Below are 26488 nucleotides of genomic sequence, written 5' to 3'. Positions count from 1 at the left end.
TAAAATTATTGAATGTTATCTATTGGTCTTGAATTCTCAAACTAAGATCATCTTTTTCTACATCAATTAAAGTTCTGGTTATTTATAAGAAAGGTCTTCCAAGGATGATTGGAATTTGTCTATTTTCCTCCATGTCAAAAATCACAAAATCAATTGGAACAATAAATTTATCTACCTTGACAAGAACATTTTCAATTATTCCTCTTGGTTAAACTTAAGAGCAATCAACAAGTTGTAATGTCACAAAAGTTGGCTTGCATTCCTCCAAAGCAAGTTTTTCAAAGATCGACAATGGCATCAAATTGATACTTGTACCAAAATCACTTAAAGCTTTAACAAAGAACAAATTACCAATTGTGCAAGGAATTATAAACTCCTAGGATTCTTGAGTTTTGGTGGCAATTTGTTTTGTAGAATTGCACTTCATTCTTTTATCAGAGGCACGATCTCAAACTTGCCTAATTTTCTTTTTTTAGAAAGAATGTCTTTCAAGAACTTAGCATAATTTGGCATTTGTTGCAAAGTTTTAGCAAAAAGGATATTTATGTGTAGTTTCATGAATACATTAAGAAATTTCTGAAATTGCTTATCAAACTTTTGCTTTTGAATCCTTTTAGGAAAGGGTGATGGAGGATGATTGAGTTGAGACTTCACTTGATTTTCAACTTTCCCATCATTTCTCTTTTCAATTTCATCTTCTTTCTCAACAATTAGCTTTTCATCGTCAACATGCTCTTTTGAATATTCAACTGCCTTTTTACTTACCCTTTCAACCTCTCTTCCACTCCTTAGAATGATTTCCTTACATTATTTCTTACCTTTGGGATTGGCTTGAGTGTCACTTGGTAAAGTACCTTGAGACTTATTATTAATGGAATTAGCAAGTTCTCCCAATTAAATCTCAAGATTTCTCAATGAGGCTATTTGGCTCAGAACTATGGCATCATTCCTTATTTTGTATTGCATGATAACCTCTTCCAATGTAGGTTTCTTTTCAAAGACTAGAGGTCTAACTTGTGGGAAGCTAGGAGGGATGTTTGGCTTTGGATTTGAAGGTCTTGGGTTACTATTTAATGAAAAATTGGGATGATTCCTGCACCTAGGATTATATGTGTTAGAGTAAGGATTATTTTATTGTCTGTTAAAGTTTCCAACAAACTGCACCAATTTAGAATTAGATGGACATTGATCACTAGAGTGATCTTCTCCACACATATCAAAAGTTGCAAAGGGCCTTTGGATGGCATGAACCCCATTGTATCAAATTTCTTTGCTAAAACAACTACTTTTGCAATTAACACATCAAGTACATCAATCTTATAGGCAACAACAACTCTTCTATGATTAGATCTTTCTGATAGCCCTTGGTAGTTATTGAAGGCCATCTGTTCCAACAAATTGTAAACCTTATCAACATTCTTACCAATTAATGCCCCACCAGTTGCAGCATCAATTGTAGCTCTAATTGAACTCATCAACCCATTGTAGAATGTCTGAACTTGCAGCCATTTTGGAAGCCCATGGTGTGGACGTCTTCTAAGTAGATTCTTAAATCTCTCCCAAGCTTCATACAAGGATTCACCATCAAATTGTGTAAAAGTAGTTATATCATTCCTCATCTTAACAGTCTTAGCTAGTGGAAAGAATTTTGCCAAGAATTTCTAAACTAAGTCATCCCATGTAGTGATAAAGCTTGTTGGAAGTCAATTTAGCTAGCTATTTTCTTTATTCCTTAGTAAAAAAGGAAAGAGTCTCAATTTGACAGCATCATCAGTGATCCCATTGTACTTGAAAGTGTCACAAATTTTCAAGAATTTCACAAGATGAGAGTTAGGGTCATCACTTGATAATCCACCAAATTAAACTGAAGATTGATTCATCTAAATGTAAACAAGCTTGATTTCAAAACTGTTGGCATTAATTGGAGGTCTTCTAATGCTTTGGTACAAGCCTTGCAAGAAAGGAACATAATCTCGCAAGGACTTATTCTTTTTAGGAATAAGATTAACAGCATTGTTTCAACCTGAATTGAGACAACCTCAAACCTTATTCTGAATTAATTTTAAAATAAATGGAAACGTATGTAAACTAACAAAAAATTTTAAAACCGAGAACCGACCAAATAAATCAATTGGATCAAACTTTTTGGACTAATAGACCCAATAGATCAATTGGACCAAACTATTTTACTCAAATCGCATTCGGTTCGATTGAGTCATGGGTTCAATCTAATTTTCCTTGGCCCTACATGAATATACAACTTGCCTTTCAAGAAAAACTACTAAAAACTAAAAAAATTACAAAAGAGAAACTTACATTCTTGACCTCCTACTTAAGGTGGGATACAAAAAAGTTTGCGATTTATCAAACGTTTTGTTTAATTTTTATTTGTAGAAAAGAAATCTTGGGGTTAAGAGTGTTAATAAGAATTAGTTTAGTGTAAGAAAATGTTGGCAGTAATTGAGATTCTTATAAAAAAGATATGACTCGACCTATCATTAATACATGCATTAAAAACCTATATTTTAAGATTATCATAATATTATTTAAACTCTTTTTTAAATATTCAAAGGTCCAACACATATTGTACAAGTTTTGCAACTTCACTTCCTCTCATAAAGAAGTTATGAACTTCGAGAAGATTATATTTCTTCTGTTTCATATTTGTCTCTAATTTTAACTTTACACAAAAGTTAAGAAATTTAAAGGTGGATTTTGACTTCATTGATTATGAATTTTCTTTCACAACTTATCTTGACATAAAAAAAAAGTTATAATTAAGGCTAATAAGGAAAAGTAAGAACGATCTTTCTTGTTTCACTTTTCCAAATAAGATATTAATTTAGGACAAATAAAAATATGCAAAGATAAAATATATATGAGATGGAATAAGTAATTTCTATCTCTAGTTAGAAATTAAAATGCAAATTAAGGGCAAGCATTTATTTAAGCAATCACTTATACAACCATCCTTATAACTCGAACCTAGAACTTGAACTATATAATAAAACATTCATATTATGTGTAATAATTTTACCCATGAACTATAACTTTTGTTCTTTTGCTGCTCAGCAAATAAAAGACTTTATTGAATATATGAAGAAAGTACAAAGTAGATGTAGCCCCAAATAGAGTGGAGATATCACCATAAACATAACGAGAACAATACATCTGAGACAAACTCAAAGTAAATAAACCAAACAGCTAAACTTAACAACAATCAGAAAAATATAAAGAGACAAAAACAAGAACAACTAAAAGGCAAAGAAGCGCATGAGCTTTAGTTTACCATATTTCACAACCACCAAGCCTGAAGCCTGCCGCCAATCCATTATTTTACAAGAGGATAACGAGAAGAGCGGCAAAAAAGGAGACGGATGCCCAAGGACTGTTAAAATAATCATGCCTTAATGTCGCCTTCCATGTGTTCCAACGTCTTGCGCAATGCTTCTTCACATCAACAAATATCTCCTCGTAATAAAATGTGTCGCCGCTTAATGTAACATGGTCACGAAGTTTGTTAAGCATTTGAGCAACAGCTTCATCATCGCCTAACATATTTTCGATGATTCCACTCAAACGAAGCAATTGCACATCCTTGGCTGAGTTGATAAGGTTATCCACTAACGTGACATAATCAATGACATAAGTTGAACCTTCCTCGTATAGTTCATAGGCAATGAGGTTACGAAAGAGACGCTCGGTACAGTCTTCAACCACATAGGTTGGAATCTTCATTGTCGCGTCTGTAAAGCTCATATCAAACAAACTCATCACATCGCTCTCTTCAGTGCTATTCATGAATTGGATTCCTGCTTCTTCTAGCTCTGTTGCACAGCGTAAGGATTGCCATTCCACTAGGCCTTTTCTTACATTTTCCTTTGCTCTTGCACAGCAGATGAATTTCCATTTGGAGTTGTGGTCGATGCCCTTAGTCACACTGCTTTCTTCGTCGCCTTGGGATTTCTTTACTTTTGGCATTTCTACAGCACAAAGTCTGAATTTCCATTTTTCTTCTGCCTTTTCGTTTTCATTTTTTTTTTTTCTAGAATACTCTTGATGGCGCCTTATTCCTTGTGGAGCAGGAGACCAATTATCATGTACCAAGCTTAGTAGATGTTTGATGTTATCGGTCTCCTTGATGGTAGGAGGGTTTTTATTCCATTTCTTTGGCCCTGGCAGGAAATTAGAAAGGACAGAAAAAGCCTGGCAAGCGAAATCTTCTCTCTCTGTTGGATCCTTGATCACACGATACAAGTTCGCTAACACAAAGAAAGGAAGTTGATTTTCGAAGAGCAAGAAATCATGATGTAAGGCATTTAGGACCCAATTCAGTTTGAAAATAGGATCATCACCCGGTACCTTCCCACTCAATAGCTCAACAGTAAAGCGACCATCATGTAGCGTCATTTCTACAAATTTTTTATGGACATTAGGATCATCAAGTCTCACCAAAAAGGATGGGGAATACCATTGGCGAACTCGTTCTAGGTTCATGGCCTCCACATATCTATCCACGCTTTGCTCGCCCTTTCTCTCAAGAATCCTTTGTAAACACCGATGTTTGTACACTTTCCATCTCAATCAAGTGCGGCTTAGCATAATGGTAATAAGGACCAATTGAAGTTAGTTGTGGTTCATAGGCACTTTCATTTACCTGCCGTAGTTGATGAGGCACCTTCAAAAGATAGGCCTTCTCCGGTATTGCCTATGCAAAAATATGTAAGATACTTTGTTGGAAAGTTTTAGAAAGTTTTCTTTAGCCATGCTTAGTTGAGCAAAAGAGTAAATGGACACGACAGACAGGTGTAAGACATTACAGATACATACTTTTCATCTGTACTTACCAGAAGTAACGTGTTCAAACTGGAATATGATTAATTATAATAGCTAATAAAATGCAGGTGACGTGGGTGAAATTTATCAAATTGTCCATTAAAAATCTTCCCAACTTTATTACTTTTAATATTGTTGCAATTAGTATTATAAGGGAAGTTAATTAATTATGTCTTCAGCCGAATGTAATGAACTAATGGCCCTCCCAGTCCCAAAACAATTTTTAAAATTAGGACTTATAATTTTATTAAAAAGTCACTAAAAGACGAGGCAATTAATATATATATGTAATAATTCAAATATTTAGATATTTTTAAAAATGATGGTAATTTTCCTTTTTAATTGCCAATTAAAGTGAAGCATGTATAGGAATGTCGAACGTGGATTGCACGGTATCACACTTGGACCAAAAGCCTTATATATACTTTTTGCAATGGGATGGGTTAATCTAAGTACCTAATTTCATGATCATAAATAAATTTCGCATTTTCAAAATTTTCATTTACCTGAGTAACGGAAGGTATGACAGAAGCTGGCAGCTTCTTCCACTTTGTGGCACGCAAATCACTCTGTATTTCCTGTTTACTGGCAAAGTCGGGATTTCGTATATGAAGGAATGAAGATGATGTCTATAAAACAATCATATTAAAAGTTCAATATTTGACAAAAATGAAAAATAATTTACACGAAAAAAATTCATGTGAAAATTACAGAAATAACTCCGATTACATATTAAGTATAAAATAAAGATTTTTTTTAATAATTATTATATGTTAACATTAGGCATCTTTAAAGAGTTGAAGGGATCTATTATTAAATTAATGTCAAAGTCTTGTATGATTTCCTTTCTAATGAAAATGATTAATAAATTTCTATGAAAATCATCTAACATTTTACCTCGAGTCTCGTTCTTAACAAGTTATTGACTAGAGGTTTTCTTCACAGAGAATGTTGATGGCAAGAAAAAGAGTGTAAGGAAAAAATGACCTTTTTTTTTCCATTTAGTAAAAAGAAAAAATAACAAGAGGTGGTTGGTTGTGGGATCTTGAGAAAGTGGGGTTTGGAGAATAATTCTACTACAATGAGGGTTACTTACTAAAATTAGTTGTTAATTAATTGTTATGAGGCATCTCACCAAACAAAAAACAAATGTTGTAGGAGCAAAAGTATAAAATTCTAAAAAAACAAGGGTACATTATAAAAATTTTAAAACTTTTGAGGGTCTGCTACTGGTCCCCATTGCCTCTGCCTCTACACAGATAAATGTATGTTCTTTTTTCTTTCTTTTTTTTTTTTTTTTGCTAAGCCAATGGTTTAAATATTATTACTGAGCTTAAAAATGAACAATCATAAGCGGCAAACAACTACTTAGTTGTCAACACCAAAACCAGTGCATAGTTATAAAGTTCATCCTCTTCTACCAGAATGTCTACTAAGCTAGTGATTTACGCAAAAGCACACAAGATAGTAAGACACTTCCTACCACACACCAGGACCATTGCTTATGACATAAACCATCCCCTTGACCACTCAGACTTGAAAGATAAATGTAAGATATAATGCTGGGAAGGAGAAACTGGAGGAAACATGCAAAGGCACTAATAGTTAAAACGCAAGAGAAGAAAATTTAATAACAACTTGGGCCAGGGCAAGTTTCCCTTTGCTCTTGCGTGGTTTAAGCAAAAGATTATATGTACGTTAAAAACGAGTCTAAGCAAACATTTTTTACCAATATTTAATTTATAAATAATTATAATACAAATTAGTTATTTATAAAATTTTACCTAAATTTGAAAGAATAAACATAAAAAATCATAAAGTTAAAATAAGTATTGTTAAAATATTAACATAAATGAGTGAGAGTTATCATAAAAGGTCTATTTAAACAAAATAAACATAATTTTTGTGAAATTAATCATTTATATTTATATTTTCAAGTTAAAAATATTTAAATATTTACATATTTTAATTTATAAATAAATAATAATAAAGATAAAAATAACTATAGTGAAAAGCTGCCATTTAAAATCTTGACATAAATTTATAAGAATGTACGTAAAAAATCATAAAAGTGAAACAAGCATTGTTTGAATTTAATTAGTTTCTTAACTTCTACCAAAAGGGTTGGAGAATTTAGGAGGAATTTCATTATCAAGGGATTTTTATAAAAATTAATAAAGTAAATTTGAAATAAACATATAATATAAGCTTGATACAAACGAATAAACAAAAAATAATGCGAATAAATAAAAATTTTCTAATGATGAAATTTCAAGAATAATATAAGGGACAATCTTCTTGATAATTTATAAGTGAAGAAGTTTACGTAAATTCTACCAAAATGATTGGACAGTTTAGGAGAATTTTCAATATCAAATGATTTTTTAAAATAAAATTAATAAAAATAAATTTGAGATAAACATATAAAATAAGTTAATGCAAATAAGAGAGTATATAGAAAATTTTAAATTATGGAATTTCAAGATTACTATTAGGTATAGTTTTCTTAAAAATTTCTAGATGAGAAACTTTTCTTAAATTCTACCAAAATGGTTTGAGAATTTAGGAAAATTTTTTATATTAAAAGCTCTTATTTATTTTAAAATAGTGATAAAACGAAGGAATAGTTAACGGAAATAAATTAAAATATCGAAGTAAAGTTTAAGGCTAAAAAGATAACACATAACTAATTAAGTACCATTTCGAATGGATGTTGTGAAGGTGCTAATACCTTCCTCACACTTTTGAACCAGCTTGTTTTATAGACCAAAACTTATCCTTTAAAATGAACCTAAGTCAAGTGTAGGACATCATTTAAAAGTATAGATTCACTTATGTGACCAATCACATCTAAATAAAAAAGATTGGAGGCGTACTCATCTTTAACATTAAGTGATGGAGTTAACAAACTCATTCATTATAACAAGAAGTCAATCAAGTTAAAATAAATCTAATTTTTGTAAAAATTAAATATTTAAATTTATATTCTCGTGCTGAAAGCATTTAATGATTTATAAATTTTAATTTATAAAGAAACAATAATAAGGAACACAATAATTATACTGAAAATTAGAAATTAAAAAACCTTAACATAAACTTATAAGAATTAATGTAAAAAGTTATAAAGGTAAAACAAGTATTGTTAAAATGTTGACATAAATGTCTGAGATTTAATGTAACAAGTCAATTAAGTCAAAATAAATCTAATTTTTTTAAAAATTAAATATTTAAATTTATATTCTATAGTTAAAAGCGTTTAACAATTTACAAATTTTTATTTATAACGAAATAATAATAAAGATAAAAATAATTATATTGAAAATTGGCGATTGAAAAATCTTAACATAAACTTATAAGAATTAACATCAAAAACTACAAATATGCTACAAACATTATTAAAATATTAGCGTAAATATGTGAAATTTAACATAACAATTCAATTAAGTCAAAATGAATCTAATTTTTGAAAAAATTAAACATTTACATCTATTTTTTCGAGTTAAAATTATTTAACAATTTACAAATTTTAATCTATAAAGGAATAATAATAAGGATAAAATTAATTATAGTGAAAATTAAGAATAGAAAAACTTTGACGTAAACTTGTAAGAACTAACATAAAAAATTATAGAGATGGAATACGTATTATTAAAATATTAATATAAATATGTGAAATTTAACGTTTCATGTCAATTAAATCAAAATAAATATAATTTTTGTGAAAATTAAACAATTAAATTGATATTCTCAAACTAAAAATATTTAACAGTTTATAAATTTTAATTTATAAATGAATAATAATAAAGATAAAAATAATTATAGTGAAATTAACAATTGAAAAACCTTAACGCAAACCTATAAGAAGTAATGTAAAAAATTATAAAGGTGAAACAAGTATTATTAAAATATTAACATAAATGTGTAAGATTTAATGTAGCAAACTAATTAAGTTAAAATAAATTTATATTATCATGCTAAAAGTATTTAATGGTTTATAAATTTTAATTTATAAAGGAATAATAATAAGGATAAAAATAATTATAGTAAAAATTAAGACTTGAAAAACTTTGAAGTAAACCTATAAGAATTAATGTAAAAAATTATCAATGTAGAACAAAATTTGTTAAAATATTGATGTGAAAGTGTGAGATTTGACATAACAAATCAATTAAATCAAAATAAATATAATTTTGTGAAAATTAAAATTTTAAGTTTATATTATTGAGCCAAAATTATTTAACATTTTATAAATTTAAATTTATAAATGAATAATAATAAAGTTAAAAATAATTATAGTGAAAATTAACAATTGAAAAACCTTGACATAAACTTGTAAGAATTAATAGAAAAAATTATAAAGGTGAAACAAGAATTGTTTCAGTATTGACGTAAATGTATGAGATTTAATGTAGCAAGCAATTAAGTCAAATGAATATAATTTTTGTGAGAATTAAATAATTAAATTTATATTATCAAGCTAAAAATATTTAACAGTTTATAAATTTCAATTTATAGAAGAATAATAATAAAGATTAAAATAATTATAATGAAAATTATGAATTGAAAAACCTTAATGTAAACCTGTAAAAATTAACATGAAAAATTATAAAAGTGGAACAAGCATTCTTAAAATATTGACCTAAATGTGTAAGATTTAAGTAACAAGTTAATTAAGTCAAAATAAATATAATTTTTGTGAAAATTAAACATTTAAATTTATATTATTGAGCTAAAACTATTTAATAGTTTATAAATTTTAATTTATAAATGAATAATAATAAGAAAAAAACAATTATAATGAAAATTAATTACTAAAACTTTTTTGACGTAAACCTGTAAGAATTAATATAAAAAATTATAAAAGTGGAACAAGAATTATTAATATATTGATATAAATTTGTAAAATTTAACGTAACAAGTGAATTAAGTCAAAATAAATATAACTTTTGTAAAAATTTAATATTTAAATTTATATTATCAAGCTAAAAGTATTTAACGATTTACACGTTTTAATTATAAAGGGATAATGATGAGGATAAAAATAATTATAGTGAAAATTAGTAGCTAAAAAACTTTAAAGTAAACCTATAAGAATTAAAGTAAAAAATTATAAATATAGAACAAAAAATTGTTAAAATATTGACGTAAATGTGTAAAATATAATGTAACAAGTCAATTAAGTCAAAATAAATATAATTTTTGTGAAAATTGAACATTTCAATTTATATTATAGAGGTAAAAGTATTTAAAGATTTATAAATTTTAATTATAAATGAATAATAATAAGGATAAAAATAATTATAGTGAAAATCAGCGACTCACAAGCTTTGATGTAAAACTGTAAGAATTAACATAAAAAAATATACAAGTGAGACAAGAATTGTTAAAATATTAATATAAATGTATGAGATTTAATGTAATATTTGAATATATATTATTGAGCTATAAATTTTAACAGTTTATGAATTTTAATTTAGAAATAAATAATATTAAAGATAAAAATAATTATAGTGAAAATTAACAACTGAAAAAGCTTGGCGTAAACATATAAGAATTAGCATAAAAATTATAAAGGTGTAACAAGTATTAAAAAATATTGACGTAAATGTGTAAGATTTAATGTAGTAAGTCAATTAAGTCAAGATAAATATAATTTTTGTGAAAATTAAACATTTAAATGTATATTATCAAGCTAGAAGTATTTAACGATTTACAAATTTTAAGTTATAAATAAATATCCATAATGATAAAAATAATTATTTTGAAATTAACAACTGAAAAACCCTAACATAAATTTACAAAAATTAACGTAAAAAATTATAAAAATGGAATAAGCAAGGTTCAAATATTGATATAAATGTGTGAGAGTTAACGTAACAAGTAATGATAATAAGTTTACTTGAATTAAATTAGTTAGATATAATGTTGATTTAAAAAGAATAATATTCTTATAATTTAAGGTAAAAAAATAGAATAAAAATAAAAATTAAATAACATTTAAAATAAAATAGATAAGTTTAAAAATTACTTATATTATTAACATAAAAATGGATAAGCTTAAAAAGTAATTATGTTGTTTACATGTTAACTTGTTAAACACGTTTTTATTATTATTTTTAAATTATATTAATTGACCTTAATATTTATTTCATTAAATAAAATAAAAGAAAAATGATGCAGTTATTTTTTAAAAATAGAATAACGATGAAATACCCGTAGGAATCGCCATCAATGGTTCATCGATGATATGAATGGCCATGCAAGCTGTTAAGATTGGCACTTGGAAACCCATATAAGGCTGCCAACAGTTAGATCTGGTTATTGATACCCCTATCTGAGCAGCTGTTTTTGTTAAAAAAAGTCAATAATTATGCAACTTTGCTGCTTAAAATACTGAACATTCTGTTTGCACCGCTGCTAAAATACTGAACAAAGTAGCTGCTTCTTCCCAAGCCAATGTTCTTTCTTTCTTCTTTTATTTTTGTTTTTGTTTTTGTTTTTAAGTTTTTAGAGAGAAGGCCAAAGACACATGTTGAAGAATCTTTTTCCAATCAAAATATTAGCTTCTATATCTCATATCCAAGATAATAAGAAAATAAGAAAATCAGCTTTAACTCCAACAAATTAACCAAACTTATCAGAAAAGCATTAAAAAATATAAAGAATGTGAAAAATGAAAAAAGAAAAAAGAAAAGAAAGCATCGCATAAATGATGATATGATAGGATAAAAACTATAGCTAGCACTGCTCCCGTTTATGGGGGTGAGAAAGAAGGAACAAAAGAAAGATTTTAGACCTTAATTTTGTACCTGGTCCTGGTCTTCCACTGTAGATGATAAAGGAGACTGGGAAGATTGAATTACAGCATGTCCTCCCTCCTCTTCTGCTGGATTGGGTAAGAAAGGAGTCTGACAAGAAATTATGTCGGCCTTATTTCCATCGTCCACCATCTGCTCAATCGCTAGCTTCACTATAGAAGCAAGGAATTAAGAAGAAATTTTTTTTTTGGTGTATAGTCGTTGAGTGAAAGAGTTGTTCCCTCGCTGCTCTCCTTAGTTCATGGAAGGAATGGTTGGAGTTCAACGGGGGTTTGGTTGGGTTATTTATGAAGTGGCTGCAATGCAATCTTTGTTTCTTTTTTAATTTTTATTGTCATTAGGACATGTCCAGTTGGTAAGGACAATTCATAAGAAATAACCACGTGGAGATGTCACGGGGCAGTTCTTCAGACCACCCACCGTACGGCTTTGGATTCGACCCTTATCCTAGTAACGGAACCCAAATCAGCCTTGGTGCTCAACATCCGCCCAGCAAGCATTCAGAACACCCACACGTAGCACACTGCTTTCCAATTAGCCGGCACACTCACACACCCACAGTAGGCCTCAAGCCAGCAAGCACACTTGCAAAAAAGGGAAGAGAAGAGAAGAGAGGAGAGTGCTGGAAAAAGAAAAATTGAGAATGTAGTGAATAAATGATTTACACAATCTATAAAGGCTTATTTATAGTCAATTTCCCTCCAAAAGAATTTCTTCCAAAAAAATTCTCTCCAAACATTTTTAGGAGGGAAGTTAAAAATCCAGCAGCTCAAGCCATTAAAAGAGCTGGCAGGTTGGTGCGTATGGGCCACACGCAGGAAGTTTGTCTGGGCGCTATGCGGGCCTGCGTGCCGCTCTCCCATGATGTGCGGGCCTGCATATCACGGGCCCATGCTGTGCACCCCTGCTGTGCGGGCTGGTGGGTCTAGGCCACCCGCGCACAGTCTGCCTGGCTCTGTGCGGGCTGGCTTGCCCAGGAGCTTGTGCTGCGCTCCCCTGCTGGGCACCCTGCACCCTGCACCTGCGTTCTGCTATCCAATGGGGGTTCTCTCCCAACAATACTCCCCCATATACCGGCACTTCAGAACACCCTCAAGCCACCTCCAATGCGCTGAACTGCGATCCGTAACAGAGACACGTTGTTTTTTAATAATTTTTTTTTTATAATTTGAAGAGGAGTGATTTGAACCCTGCTCTTTAAATAAGAGATAATGCATCAAAAGCTAAATATTTAAGTACTTTTAATAAAGTTTGTAAATATTGATGATGAAAATATTATTTTTTAAAAAATTAGATCATCTAAATAAAAAATAAAGTTTTAAATGCGGAGGGAATATACCATAATTTTAGAAAGTCATAAAACAAATTTACAGGAGTTGATTGGAGACAATTCCTACGAACAAATTTAGAAAGAAGTTAATTTCTTAATTTGCAGACATAACTTGCCGGTGAAACAAGTCACATGGTACCATGGGTGGACCCAGTTTAATGCGAGTGGTGTCACATGACACCATTTAATTACTAAAAATCTATATTAAGTATATTAATTTGGAGTTTTACGTAATTAATAACACTAATGAACCCATTAACCTTTTTGTAATTTTGTAGAGAGTGACCGATTGAACTAAATTTATCAAAGAATAATTTATATATTAATATTTAAACACTAAAAGATAAAAAAAATTTCTATCATTTAAGATTTTATTAGAAAGTGTTAAAATCTAAACTAATCTCTTCCTCTCCAAAAATTTAAATCTTACTTTTGAGACTTGCAATGATGATTTCTTTTCTCGGTCCTTGGCTACATTTTTCACTCTTTCAAAACAATTCATCTAAGTTTTAATTGTTCAATTGTAAGTAATTTTCAACTCAAATTAAATTTTTAAATACTTCATATATAAATATTTTTTGATTAATTTGATAGTTTGGAACCCAAACAGAATCTTTCTAATAGAAAGTAGTATTGCATATCAAATAATATCTTGAAATTATAAGTCTTTTTTTATTTATTTTGCAAATATATTATTTAATTATTTTTTTTTTATAATTGGAGAAAGAAGGGTTCGAACCTTGCTCTTTAGGCAAGGCATCATGCACCAACCAACGAGCCAAATGCTCGGATGCGTTTGATTAATGATTGATTAATTGATTAATTTGATTATTTAATTTTTGTATGTAACTTTATGCAATTTGTGGATGCTTATAATTAGTTTTGTTCAATGAATAAAATTTTTCAAATTGTTAGTTGTTGAACCTGATAATTTGCTATACAAAATCATACTTTATTTAATTCTAATATTTTAGTTTATACTAATAAGAAATGAGTAGTAATTTTTAACAGATTTTTAAATAAATAAGTCATGAAAAGATATTTTAAAATATAAAAAATTATCTCACAAACTCAGGTCCTGGGCAATAAAAACATAATTCTACTAATGATGGTATTCAATAATCTTCTAAGTAAAATCGTGTTGAATTTGATTTAAGTACTTCCTTGACATATCCAAGATTAAAAAAAAATTAATTATTATTATTATTATTTTAGTTATAACACCATTTAGAAAAATTTTTGTATCTGTCCCTGCATGGTACGCCACTGTTTACTGAGGAGAGAAGCTGTGCAAGGTGGAGCTATCTTTGTACACTATTACTCTTCGTTTATTGTACATTCTTCTCCCTTATGCTCCCATAGACTTTGAAAAGGATGCATGATGCGCTTGCATATTTTCATTTTGGTTGCTACTGATATTATTTTTTACAAGTGGCTTTCTGCCGATGTGCGTACCCCGCTGAATGGTGCTTTCAGGGGGATACTTTAATTCTTTCACAGTTCAAATAATTTGAACGCAGGCGCTTTTTTGTAGTTAATTATTTATTATTAATGAATTGGACTTGGTTGAGGGAAAAAAAATCTTATTCAACAAACCAAACCCATCAGAAAAGCATTAAAAAATATACAAAAGAATGAAAACTAAAAAAAAAAAAGAAGAAGAGAGAAGAAAGCCTGGCATAAATCTCAATATAATAGGATAAAAACTATAGCTAGCACTCCTTTTGTTTCTGAGGGGTGAGAAACGAGTCAGAAAAGAGAGATTTTGGACCTTAATTATTCACCTGGTCTTGCATTGGAGATGATAAAGGAAACTGGGAAGACTGACGCAAAGCATATTCTCCTTCCTCTTCTGCTGGATTGGATAACGAGGGAATCGCAAAAATCTTTTGCCGGCCACGTTTCCCATTGTTTCATTATAGAAGCAAAGAAATAAGAATAAAACTTTTTACTTTTTTTTATTGGCTTATAAATGAAGTAGCTGCTTTAAATCTTTCCCAACCCTGCTCAGAAAATTCTCGAATGACATGTACATCGATAACGGCATCTGGTTATTATGATATGTATTCAGGTCCAATCCTATGCTTGTTTAATTTTTCCTATGTTCTTTGCTTTAATACTATTATTATTCTCTTTCTTTCAAATTCAAATATATCTACCTTTTACTTAGTACAAAAGTTTGGGAATAAATACTTTCCTTTACTACTTTGGCTCATGCATATATTTGATCATTTCATCATGCAAACTAAATTATTTTTAAAATTTTAATTCTTTTTTAATTTTTATTGCCACATGAACATGTACATGTCGACATGGGAAGGACAATTCACGAGAAATAACCAAATATATTACTTAAGTTCACTATTTTAAAACTTGCTTGAAGTATTAAAAATATTCTTTCTTCTTGGCTGAATATACACGTACTTGGTGAATCTAAAACTCGGTCACACTTTTGTAGGTAATATTATGTAAATGTATTTCCAACTTGGTATGTACAGGTATTTAGATTCTTTCCTGTATTATTTAAAAGGAAAAAAAAAAAGAAGAATTCCAAACCCCAAAAAGAAAAGATATAAAATCGCATGGAACGGCCCAATAAATACCCCAAATATTAAAACAAATGGCCAAAATCTATCAAGTTTCAATACAAGTGAAATATAAGAGATAAACCAATTCATTCTCCTTTTCACACGAGACGGAGACAACCGAATTCTTATCTAAAAATCTCCTTTTAACTAATTCGTCTTTCTCATTAACTCTGCGTTTTAGCATTTGTTAGTCGGATATCTCGATTTTAAAAGGGACAAGGCCTACCCATACCCGTTTCTAGTGATCAAATTTGAGACAAGTACCAAGAATCAGCTTGTAGAAAGACTTCGCTGAATATTCATATACATAGAATTTGTCGTCATACCCATGTTATTACAAGCGTTGAACATTTCCATTAAAAGCCTTTTGCTCATCCTCTTCTCGTAACAATCGCATTGAATATTCTTGAATAAGACTATTTAATATAAAAATTCAGTACATACTAACAACATATAGTAACTTATTATTACCTATTGAACTTTTATTGTTAGTTTTGCTAACTCAAAGTTAGGTTTCCATTACTAGCGCATTTAAGTCAAGCGTTTTAGTCTCATTCCACTAGATGTTGATTTTACAGCTTTTCTTGGCAATGCTTTGGTAAGTAGATTAGCCAAGTTCTTGTAATATTGAACATAAACTATTGTTACAACACCATTTGAGATTAATTCTCTTATATAGCCATATTCATAAACTTATGTGTCTAGACTTTTCACTATAAATTTGATTATGGGCTACACACATTGTAGCCTCACTATCACAATATATGAAAATAGCTAGCATTGGTTGTGGCTATGACTTTATATCTAATAACAAATTTCTCGTCCATTTAACTTCTTTCACAACAGCTGTTAATGCTAAAAATTCAAATTTCATTCTAGAATGAGTAATACAAGTCTGCTTTTTAGATGGCTAACTAATGGCACCACCTCCTGAGGTAAAAATCCAACTTGATGTGGACTTATTGTCATCAATATTAGTTATCCAAATAGTATAAAAAAAATCCTTCTAAACTACTAGGAAAACCACTATTACAAATTTTCAATAATCTTTGGTAGGCTTACTTGTAAACCTTGAAAGTTTGCAAATGGCAAAAGCTATATCCAATTTGGTACAATGTGCAACATACATTATGATGCCTATGATACTTGCATATTCTAATTGTATCATAACTCTTTCATAATTCTTAGTCAATTTTATACGAGAATCATACGAAGCATTAAACTCTTTGATTTCTAAATAACTAAATTTGTGAAGAATTTTCTCTATGTGATGTGATTGATTCAATGAAATTACATTTTTATTTCCTTTGACTTTAATTCCCAAGATTGTATGAACCTCATTATGATCTTTCATTTTGAAAACTAAAGTCAAATATTTTTTGATTTCAACAATTCCACGCATATTTGTACCAAAGATCAACAAATCATCTACATAAAGATATCAACAAACCATCTACATAAAGGCATATGATTACACCATAATCTTTTTTAAATGTAGAGTAAATGCACTTATTTGCATTGTTATATACAAATCCGTTTGAAAATATATTCCTATCAAACTTTTCATGCCATTACGCTAAAGCTTGTTTTAGTACATAAAGAGATTTGATTAGTTTACAAACTTTCCTCTCATTTCCAAGAAGTATAAAACCTATAGAGTGCTCCATAAATATTTATTCTCTTAGATCTTTATTTAAGAAGGTAGTTTTAACATCCATTTGATGTACATGTAATTTACAAATAAACGCTAAAGGAAAAAGCACTCTTATGTATGTTACTCTTGCTACTAGAGTATTATAAGTATCAAAATAATAATGCCTTCTTTTTATGTCAAACCTTTAGCAACTAGTCCAACCTTAAAGATTTGCATTGAACCATCTGTGTAATATTTCTTTCTAAATACCCATTTACAGCTTAAGGCTTTTGATACAATAGGAAGATCAACCAAAACCCATGTTCTGTTTGACAAGATTGAATCCATTTCATTATTTGTTGCTTCTTTCCAAAAACTTACTTCTATTAAAAACATAACTTCTTTGAATGTTTTTGAATCATCTTCAACGTTTAATAAAGCATGTATATTTTTGCACACTTTAGTTCTACTTCTTTGCACAAGAAATGCTAATGCTTGTGAGTAAGCAAAATCTGGATCCAAGCACTCTCTTTTTCTAGCTCTTTGACTTTTTCTAAGCTCAATTTGAGTATCATCCTTTTTTCTTCTACTAGATGTATCATAAAAAGTCATATCACTTTGATCATGGCTTAGAATTAACATATTTTATTCACAGTCAAATTTATTATTTAAGTTATACAAAAATTTATGTTCAATAAACTCAACATGTATAAATTCTACAATAACATATGACTATAAACTAAAATTCTATGTTAAAAAGATAAACTTCAAAAATAGAGTTGAATTGAGTACTTTCAAAAATCTTTGAAGAGCTTTAAGGAAAAGTTAATCTTAACAAAGGATGTAAACCTCTTTGAAAACAAGGAATGAAAAGTTGCAAAAATCTTTTTACAAGTGATTCTAAAAAGAGTTTAGAAAGTACTAAAAATGAAAAGGAATTTCAACAAGCCAGTAAAAGACACAAGATTTAAAAAGGTTTGGCCTCAATGCCTTTGTCTTCTCCCTTGGCTCACAAAGAAATTTGAAATCCATTATAAAAACTACTTTTCAAAGGCTCAAGCATAACCTTTACAATCTTCTACTGTTAATGGATCAAGCACAACTGTTTAATACAATGCCTTTTATTGATTAAGCATAACATATCTACCTTTTACTTAGTTAAGGTATGACCTCTCACAACAACTCTACCTTTCTAGGATAAGGTATAACCTTCATAAAGAATTACAAGATGATGAGGATGAAAGCTTAAATGCCTTTAAATAAGCTAAATAAAGCTATAAATACAAAGAGTTCTGAAAGGCTTAAGAAAAAAGTATATGAACTCAAGGCTCAAGAAAGCAAAGATAATGAACACTTGATTTGAAGAGTGATTCTCAAGGAATTTGCTATGAAGTCTTTCACTCTTGCTTAGGAATTCTGCACTTGGTGTTCTCTTTCTTCCAAAGTAAGTTTCAGGCCCCAATTTATATGTATGTGGCTTATCATAGACTTTTAGAGACATGAGTTCAAAAATATAACTGTCATTCATGTCCTTTTTTGACTTGTCTCATATGAGGTATTGATACCTACGATATAAGTTTCGATACTGTAATTTCTAGTTTCAATTGAGTCTCGATACCTCTATTGTATGTTTTGATACTTGTTCATCCTTGGTAATTTCTAGATTGAACCGTGTCTTAAGACTTTTGTCCTCTAGTCTCGATACATAGTAGCTTACTCTTTCGGAAACCATATCTAGAGATAATGTCTAGATACTTGGCAAGCAGGTCCCAATACTTGGGAACTTGGTTTCTAGAATTTGAAGTTTTGAAGTTGAGGTCTCGACAATTTATCAATAAGTCTCGATACTTTGACACGTGCTTTCTAGAAATTGAAGTTTGGAGATGAAATCTCGATACATTGAAGCTTGGGTCTCAATACATTCATTTTTGTTCTCCAAAAATTGAATACTGGAGGTGAAGTTTTGATAGAATGATACTTGGATATCATTAACTTAGAACTTGCTCTCTAGAATTTGTCAATTTTGATGCAATGTCTAGACACTTTATGTTCAGGTCTCGATACTTTAATACTTGTCCTCTGGAATTTGATCTTTCAATAGGTGAAGTCTCGATACCTACCAGAGATGTCTCGATACTTCTTCTTCTTGACGTTTTTTCTAAGGCATATTGATCTTGAGGCCTCAATACATACAAAAGAGATCTCGATACCTTGGAGCTATAAAGTATTTCTAAAGCATTTTGAGCTTTAAATATTTAACTATTTTTCATGTAAATGCTTAAAGGGTTTTGTGAGGTTTTAATGCACTTAATCACTCATATTTTGGTCATTTTATTTTGTTATTTCAAAATAAGGATAAACTGTAAAACTAACATTCTATATGCTTTAGAAAGTTGGGCATAGTCAACGAAAATGCCTTTTATTGCTCTAGGTTCAAGCTTTGTTCTCTGTGGTTCAAGAATTTTATAAAAAAACCAAGCACCCTCACACTTTAAGATATTCCAAATTTAGTTTTCTTCCATTTCAAAATTCATAAGGTGAAATCTTAATACCCTTGGAAGAAACTCTATTAAGTATGTGACATGCATAAGATCTAATAATTGTGAGTTTCTTGCTACACTACGAAAAGGTTTCTTTGTCATTTTTACCTGTATGCATATTTCACAATTTTTAAAGTACTTATGTTTGCATGCAATATAACCATTGTTAGACATAATCTCATGGAATCAAAATGTAAATGTCCTAGTCTAGCATGGCACAATAAAGAATTAGACTCAATAGTATAAGTAGAAGCCATATTTATTTCATCAATGTTGAACTTATACATGCCATCACTTTCTTATAAATAGGCCACTCTTGAATACTATTACATTATCATATTCTATTACAACTTTAAATCCTTTTTTAGTAGAAACTAAATTCTTTTGAATTTTAGGAACATGGAATATATTGAGCAATGTCAGTTTTTATCCAAGAGTGAAATTCAACTCGACAATCATTTTTCCTTCAACTTTGGCTATAACATGTCCCGTCAAAATATCTTCTGGTTTATTAACTTACATGTAAGTCTTGAGCAAGTTTTTTTCATTACATACATGAATTGTAGCACTAGAACCCAACCATCAAAATCTTTACTTGTATTAGAACCAATAGTCATATTCAATTTTGTTATCATTTCAATATTCATTGTAAAAATCATGGCAACCAATTCCTTGATACCTTTTTCTACTATGTTTGCTTTTTCAAGATTTTCAGAGCCAAAATTTTGTCCTGCCTTCCTTGATTTGCATTCACGAATCATATGACCTTTCTTTCCATAATGGAAACAATATATATTTTCTTATCCTTTTATTTAAAGGTTTGTCTTGAAACTTTCAATGCGAAGGACTTTGATTTCATAGAATTGTTAGAGTTCTGATTCTTTCCAGAATTATTAGAATTTTGACTCACATGATTTACATTAGAATCAGAGGACTCAAATAGTGCATCACATGCACGTGTTTCACATTCTATTTGCATCTAAGTCATGAATTGTTCTAATGATAGAGAATCAATAGAATACAGACCTTCTTTCTATAATTATTCTAAGATTAAGGTAATTTAAAAAGAATTGCACCTCTTTGTTACACATCAAGAAGCTTAACCTCAAGGTCTTTTAGTTTTGAAACTAAAATTTGTAGTTCATGCATTTGATCCATGATAGGCAGATTGTCACTTATTTTAAACTCAAAATATTTTAAAGACAAAAATTTATCGATATCTAGCTTTTCGTTCTTGTAGGTAGTCTCCAAGGCTACCAAATTTCCTTTGGAGTCTTTAGATAAGAGTAGAGATCATATAGACAATCTATCAAAGTGTTTAGGATACGTCCACGACATATCAATTATCTTCTTCATGTTTCTCTTTCTACCTTTTGTGCATCAGAATCTTCATCACTTGGTTATAGAAGTGCAATAACATAATTAATCTTTAAGGCAGTAATCAAAAACACTATCTTATCCTCCAGCGAGTGAAATCGGTTTCATCAAATTGGTCAAGTTTGATGAATTCTTGATTCATGATTTGAAACCTCAGATTTGGATTAGACTCCATTAAGAAAAACACTTTAAAATTGTTAGAAAAGTAATATAAGAAAAGGAGTAAGAAGGCTTGAGGCGCTCTATAACACATTATTTTTAAAGAGTTGTTGCCTACTATAGGGATTTACAGACAAAGGCTTTCCAAGATGCAACAAGGGTATTGTAGAATTCTATTGAAAGTTGAAGTATGTTTTGGAAGTACTTTCTCTTTTATAAACACTGAACTAGTATTTTCCAATAGTTGTGTCTGTTGAAAACGCTAAACAATTAATTAGTATGTTTCAACAATTGTGTTTGTTGAAAACACTTCTATTTATTTAATAGTTATATCTCAAACTAAACAATCATATATGAATAATTAACTTTCAATGCGAGACTTTCAATTATCTAATAGCTACTTGCAAAAATATCTTGTTACTTGAGTAATAACTAATGATTTAAACTCGATCCATGAAAGGAAGCAAGTAGCAGTGCAGAAACTTCTCTAAATTTTGAGTTGAGGAAGAAGTGTCATAGAGAGAATTTTTTTAAGCATTGAAAGAGTTTGATCATTCAATTCATCAAGAGCTTGTTAGGAGGAGTACGAACACAATACTAGTGCTTGATGATGAACTTGTGTAGATTGCATGATTCGCTTAAAAGGGCATGAGGGCTGGCTCGTTGGCAGAGTTCTTATTGGGAACCATTTCAACTTGACAACTTGAATTTTGAAGAAAAGATATAAGAGGCAAGGATTTTTCCCAACAAGGATGTCAAAAACTTTTATACACAAATTTTGAGTCAAAAATTATCATTTTTAAATATTTGTTGTTGATTATAGTTGAAATTATAATCATTAATCAACAATAATAAGATTTATTTGATTAATATATATATGTGCATATGCAGCTAAAAATGAATTAAAAAATTAATATGTTGAAGAAATTATTAATCATCCGAATCTTGTAAGTTACGTAGAGTCAATATTTTGGAGAATTATTGATAACTCCTCTCAAATTAAGGTACTTTGAATAAGCACACCACCAAAGACCTTAGTAGATTTTTCGACTATCAGAGACATCCTCAGATATCCCTATTATCACATAGTGCACCTCTATTCCAGCTCCAAAACCTATAAAACATATATAAAAAATATACATCAAAATTAACATATTAAGATCAAATTATATAAATACAAAATTCCAATTAATTATGTATCAGTTTGATGGCTAAACATATCTTAAGTAAAAATTAAAGAAATAAAATGTAATTGGTTCAACCTCTTTCCTCAAAAAAAAAAAGAAAAACAACTTGATAAACCTAACTCTCTTCATCAAAATTACCTAGGAGGTATAACTCGGTTTGGGTCTTTGAAGTAGCTCAGTTCAACCTGAACCCTCAACTTGGAGAGATTAATAAATGTGAGTGGTCATGGGATACTACGAATGAGGATATCAAGTTTAAAGCTTAGGATGTTTTGGATTGTCATTTTAGCTTTGTGAAAAGAGAGGCCAACATATAGTCTTGCTAATTTGTTAGCTAACTAGGCAGGAGTGTGAACCTTATGCTAAATTGGTTTAAATGTATTCTCTTCTGGTCTCTATTTGCAACCCCGACGTTTCCATATGATTTTTAATGAAATTTTTGTTTTCTCCTTTCTGGTGCAGAGCATTTGCTGCCTTATTTATGCGAAGAATATGGTCGGGGATTTGTTTATAGAGTTAGTTGGTGACACATTTTGACCTTTAGGTGTAGAAATCATGTGATTGTTTTTTAAATGGATTTCTAAATCTATCCCTACAATTAAAGATTGCCCAAAGATAGCTAGTTTAGGTGCTCGATAAGTGGCAATTTTAGCCACTTAATAGCTCAACATGTGGGATAATTAGTTGGGTTCAAGTGTGTTTATCTCTTGACATTTTGCTCTATATGAATCCCTACAATCAAACAATTTGACAAAAAGAATAGATTTTTCTTAAAAAAATATTATTAGTAACACATAAATAATAAGATTATACATCATGAGCACGCATGTGACAAAGAAACTAACAATGAAAAATATGATGTAGATTATCTACATATCATGAACAAGTTCTGATATGGAGGAATAAGTTCCTAAAACTCCGGCAATGGTTCCAAATACAATAATTCCAACAATGCCTATAAGCTTGCAGCTCCAACTCTGATAGGAACCAGAAGCTTTTAAGTAGCACAAGCAGGGTAAAACGAATGAAGCTAAAACCACAAATATTGATCCCACAATGGCCATCAGATTCTCAAAATATGGAAATACAAAGGCCACAATAGTTGTGCTAACCAGCAATGCTATCCTAATAAACAACTTCACTGCTCTCCAATTCTTGAGATTTTCTGATAGCCCACCTTCAATAGCTGTTGCAACAGGGGTTACCATCAAAGCATATCTGGTAACTGGGATGAGTAAAGTGGTGTATATTGCAACTTTTGCAGCAACTTCTCTTGTTGGTAAATTCAGTGTAATCTGCGATTTCACACCATCTCCGTACATGAGGTATCCAACCATGGCAGTTGAGGCATAGGTAATTGTTGTAAGGACGAAACTAAACAGCAGCACCTACAAGACGGTACAATAAAAAATAAATGCTATGTTTTGATCGGTATAGATGTTGTTGAATGGTCGATGAGGAGGCCTTAAAATCATCGAGGTCGCAGGTACAAGCTCATCAAGAGTGGGTTGGTCCCAGTATCCAACTATATGCTGAATTTTATCCAGTTACATTAATTTGTTGATTGATTCACTTGTTTGATTTTTCTTTTTATTTCCTTTTAAGGATGTAATAGTTGATTGCGACAACAATTGTGACTAGTGCTCCTAAATTCATCATAAAACAAGAATGTTGAATGAAAACATCATGTTTAAATGTACCTTACTGAACTGATGTCTGTCTGTCATTGAAGTGTATATAGATGGGATGACTGGATGGCCAGCAAAGCAAACTATATACAAACTAACTGCAGTAGGAATCCCATTCATGTTCAACAATTTTCCTCTTGCATTAAACCCCACACCACCAGTTGCTCCAACACACAAAGTTGATCCAAAAATGAGAAGGCAAGAAAATACCCCAGTTGCAGATACATAGGATAGTATGCTCAAGTCAGTTAGCAGCATTGAGGGCAATATAACTAGACCTGTTATTACAACAAATGACTGCCTTCCACCGACTAAAATTGTTCCAAGCTTGACCATGAAGTTTGGAAATAATTTGTGTAAATTGTCCCCTTCTAGTATCAGAAGCCCTATGGCTACGAGGTACAGCTCCGAATTCATGATAATCATGACTAGAAGTCTTCCTTTTTTTCCAAATGCATGCTCAGCAATGTCAAGGTAACTTTTGATAGAAGGATTAGCATCCATGCACTTCTTCAGGAGAATGCCAGTATTAAAGGTCATGATACCAATCAAGAAAAAGAAAAATAAACTCAACCAACCCCCACTTGCAAGTGCATAAGGAACTGTTAAAAGACCGATTCCTGAAAAAGCAGAAAAGTGCTGTCAATAATTAGTGTATGATTGATTTTAGTACTGTTGACAACTGAAAGAACAGAAAAATGGGGAAAACAGAAAATTTTCTGTGGTGGGCTATGGAAGAGGACTCCAGTTTACCAAGGAAAGCATTCGTTCCATTGAAGCATGCCTTTATAAAACTGGAACCTGTGGTGGTTTGAGTTAGCGGAGTTCTTAACTCATTTGCCATGATTTCTACCTGTTCAATGAATACACAACTGGAATGTTTCAGAACTCTGGAATGATTTGAGAGTTTCAGGGAGCAATACAAATTGTCAATATTCCGTCGCAAGCATTGCAGCTGTGTATTTATATTGACTCTGCCGCATGCTCATTACTAATTATAAACTTCACAAGGGCTTCTTCCTTTAGAATTTGCTGGTAACATTTTCTTCGATTCAAAGATCCATTTGCAGAAAAAACTTTTCTTATGATTTGCAGGTAATTTTTTCAATTAACGAAAGACTTTTTCTTTTTCCAAGTCGATCTCTCTGTTTACCAATCTACACATTTCTTCAACTAAGCCCTGAAAATCTAAAAACCCCAAAGTTTTTATTTTCTATACAAATCACTTATCAAAACAGTTTAGCAACACAAGAGAATAAGAACTGAGCATAATGTATGCTTACCTAGTAAAAATAGAAGCAATTACTGTTGGAGAGGAAACAATTTTAGAAACAGGTGAGTGACAAAGCTTTAGAAGGTTGCATGCTGGATGTCAGTGCCACTGTCAGACTAGAGCTTGACTGGTAGCATACAACTTAGAACTAGTGGCCAGGTTTCTAATTTCACTGCATGTAATTGGCCATGCATGCTCTTGTATATAGAGAGCTTAACGCTTAGTATATCTTCTGGAATGTGTCAGCGACCTTTCTCATCTACCATTCCTCTATATTTGTGGTGTCAGATGTCTAGATATCTGTGTAATTAGGTCCCACCAGCAGCCAAAATATGGAAGAAAAAGGCAAATTCATCATGAATGAAGAGCTTTTTCATGGTTTGGCAAACAATAGGGACAGGCCATAGACCAGGGCAAAGTAAGAATTTAAACCTGGCCAATTTTGTCCTCTCTTGAAGACTGTTGAGTTACCTTCTGTTGCTTTTGAATTGAATTATTCAAGAGAAGTAGAAGAATTGCTACAACATAAATAAAACAAGGCAATTACCATGAAAAATTGTCTCCGATAGCAGCTGGTGCATCTCTACCTAAATTATTGGTTTCCATTAAGTAAATAGTAAAGCAGAATCAGTGACAAACCAATAACACTAGAGAACAACAATCCAGGACAGAACAAAATTCTTCTATAGTGCACGTTGCTCCACATCATTTACTTAGCACAGCTTTTGGTCGGCTGTGACCGTTGCGTCAAATTATTAAAACAGATAGACGCATGGCTTCACTTTGACTCTCATTACATTGACCATTTTTATTACGTAGATGTAAGCCCAACAAATCACGTCTGATACATCATTCATAATTGCTATAAATATAATTGAAAGAAGGGGGGTTCTTGCTCTTTAGATATGAAAATTATATATTAATTAATAAATTAAATATTCAGGTATAATTATTCTATATATATATATGTGTGTGTGTGTGTGTGTTAGCATGAATAGACCCAATTTAGATTAATGTGATAAAGTTTATTATTATTAAAATCATGGATTTGATCCAAAT

The 26488-nt window shown here is 30.5% G+C and overlaps 2 protein-coding genes, 1 long non-coding RNA gene and 1 other non-coding gene across 6 annotated transcripts; 1 reads left to right on the top strand and 3 right to left on the bottom strand.

Moving 5' to 3' along the window:
* Positions 1 to 1515: 1515 nt before the first annotated feature.
* LOC149526977 (small nucleolar RNA R71) lies at positions 1516 to 1622 on the top strand. Its single transcript, XR_016351437.1, has one exon. It is a non-coding gene; the product is annotated as a small nucleolar RNA R71 (small nucleolar RNA).
* A 1587-nt stretch (positions 1623 to 3209) lies between these two features.
* On the bottom strand, positions 3210 to 4410 carry LOC110419605 (UPF0481 protein At3g47200-like). The gene has a single exon (XM_021432700.2). The coding sequence runs from the start codon at positions 4408 to 4410 to the stop codon at positions 3337 to 3339; it is 1074 nt and encodes a 357-aa protein (XP_021288375.2). The 3' UTR covers positions 3210 to 3336.
* Positions 4411 to 4693: 283 nt separating this feature from the next.
* LOC110419925 (uncharacterized) lies at positions 4694 to 11725 on the bottom strand. Its single transcript, XR_002445498.1, has 3 exons — positions 11646 to 11725; positions 5343 to 5421; positions 4694 to 4708 (listed from the first exon to the last, which is right to left on the bottom strand). It is a non-coding gene; the product is annotated as an uncharacterized LOC110419925 (long non-coding RNA).
* An 11533-nt stretch (positions 11726 to 23258) lies between these two features.
* Positions 23259 to 25591, bottom strand: LOC110419577 (amino acid transporter AVT1I-like). Of its 3 annotated transcripts, none has more exons than XM_021432676.2 (4): positions 25440 to 25591; positions 25010 to 25344; positions 24169 to 24776; positions 23259 to 23856 (listed from the first exon to the last, which is right to left on the bottom strand). In XM_021432676.2, the coding sequence occupies exons 3-4, from the start codon at positions 24694 to 24696 to the stop codon at positions 23338 to 23340; spliced, it is 1047 nt and encodes a 348-aa protein (XP_021288351.1). In that variant the 5' UTR covers positions 24697 to 24776; positions 25010 to 25344; positions 25440 to 25591; the 3' UTR covers positions 23259 to 23337. The 3 variants fall into 3 exon arrangements, with proteins under 3 accessions (XP_021288351.1, XP_021288349.1, XP_021288350.1); XM_021432674.2 differs by lacking the exon at positions 25010 to 25344 and adding an exon at positions 24910 to 25009; XM_021432675.2 differs by lacking the exon at positions 25010 to 25344.
* Between the last annotated feature and the right edge of the window lie 897 nt (positions 25592 to 26488).

Source organism: Theobroma umbraticum, unplaced genomic scaffold, assembly GCF_002168275.2.
Source record: "Theobroma umbraticum cultivar Fairchild unplaced genomic scaffold, ASM216827v3 scaffold_67.0, whole genome shotgun sequence".
Taxonomy (NCBI): Eukaryota; Viridiplantae; Streptophyta; class Magnoliopsida; order Malvales; family Malvaceae; genus Theobroma; species Theobroma umbraticum.
The sequence above is the reverse complement of the archived record's forward strand: the minus strand, read 5'-3'. Positions and strand labels throughout refer to the sequence as shown.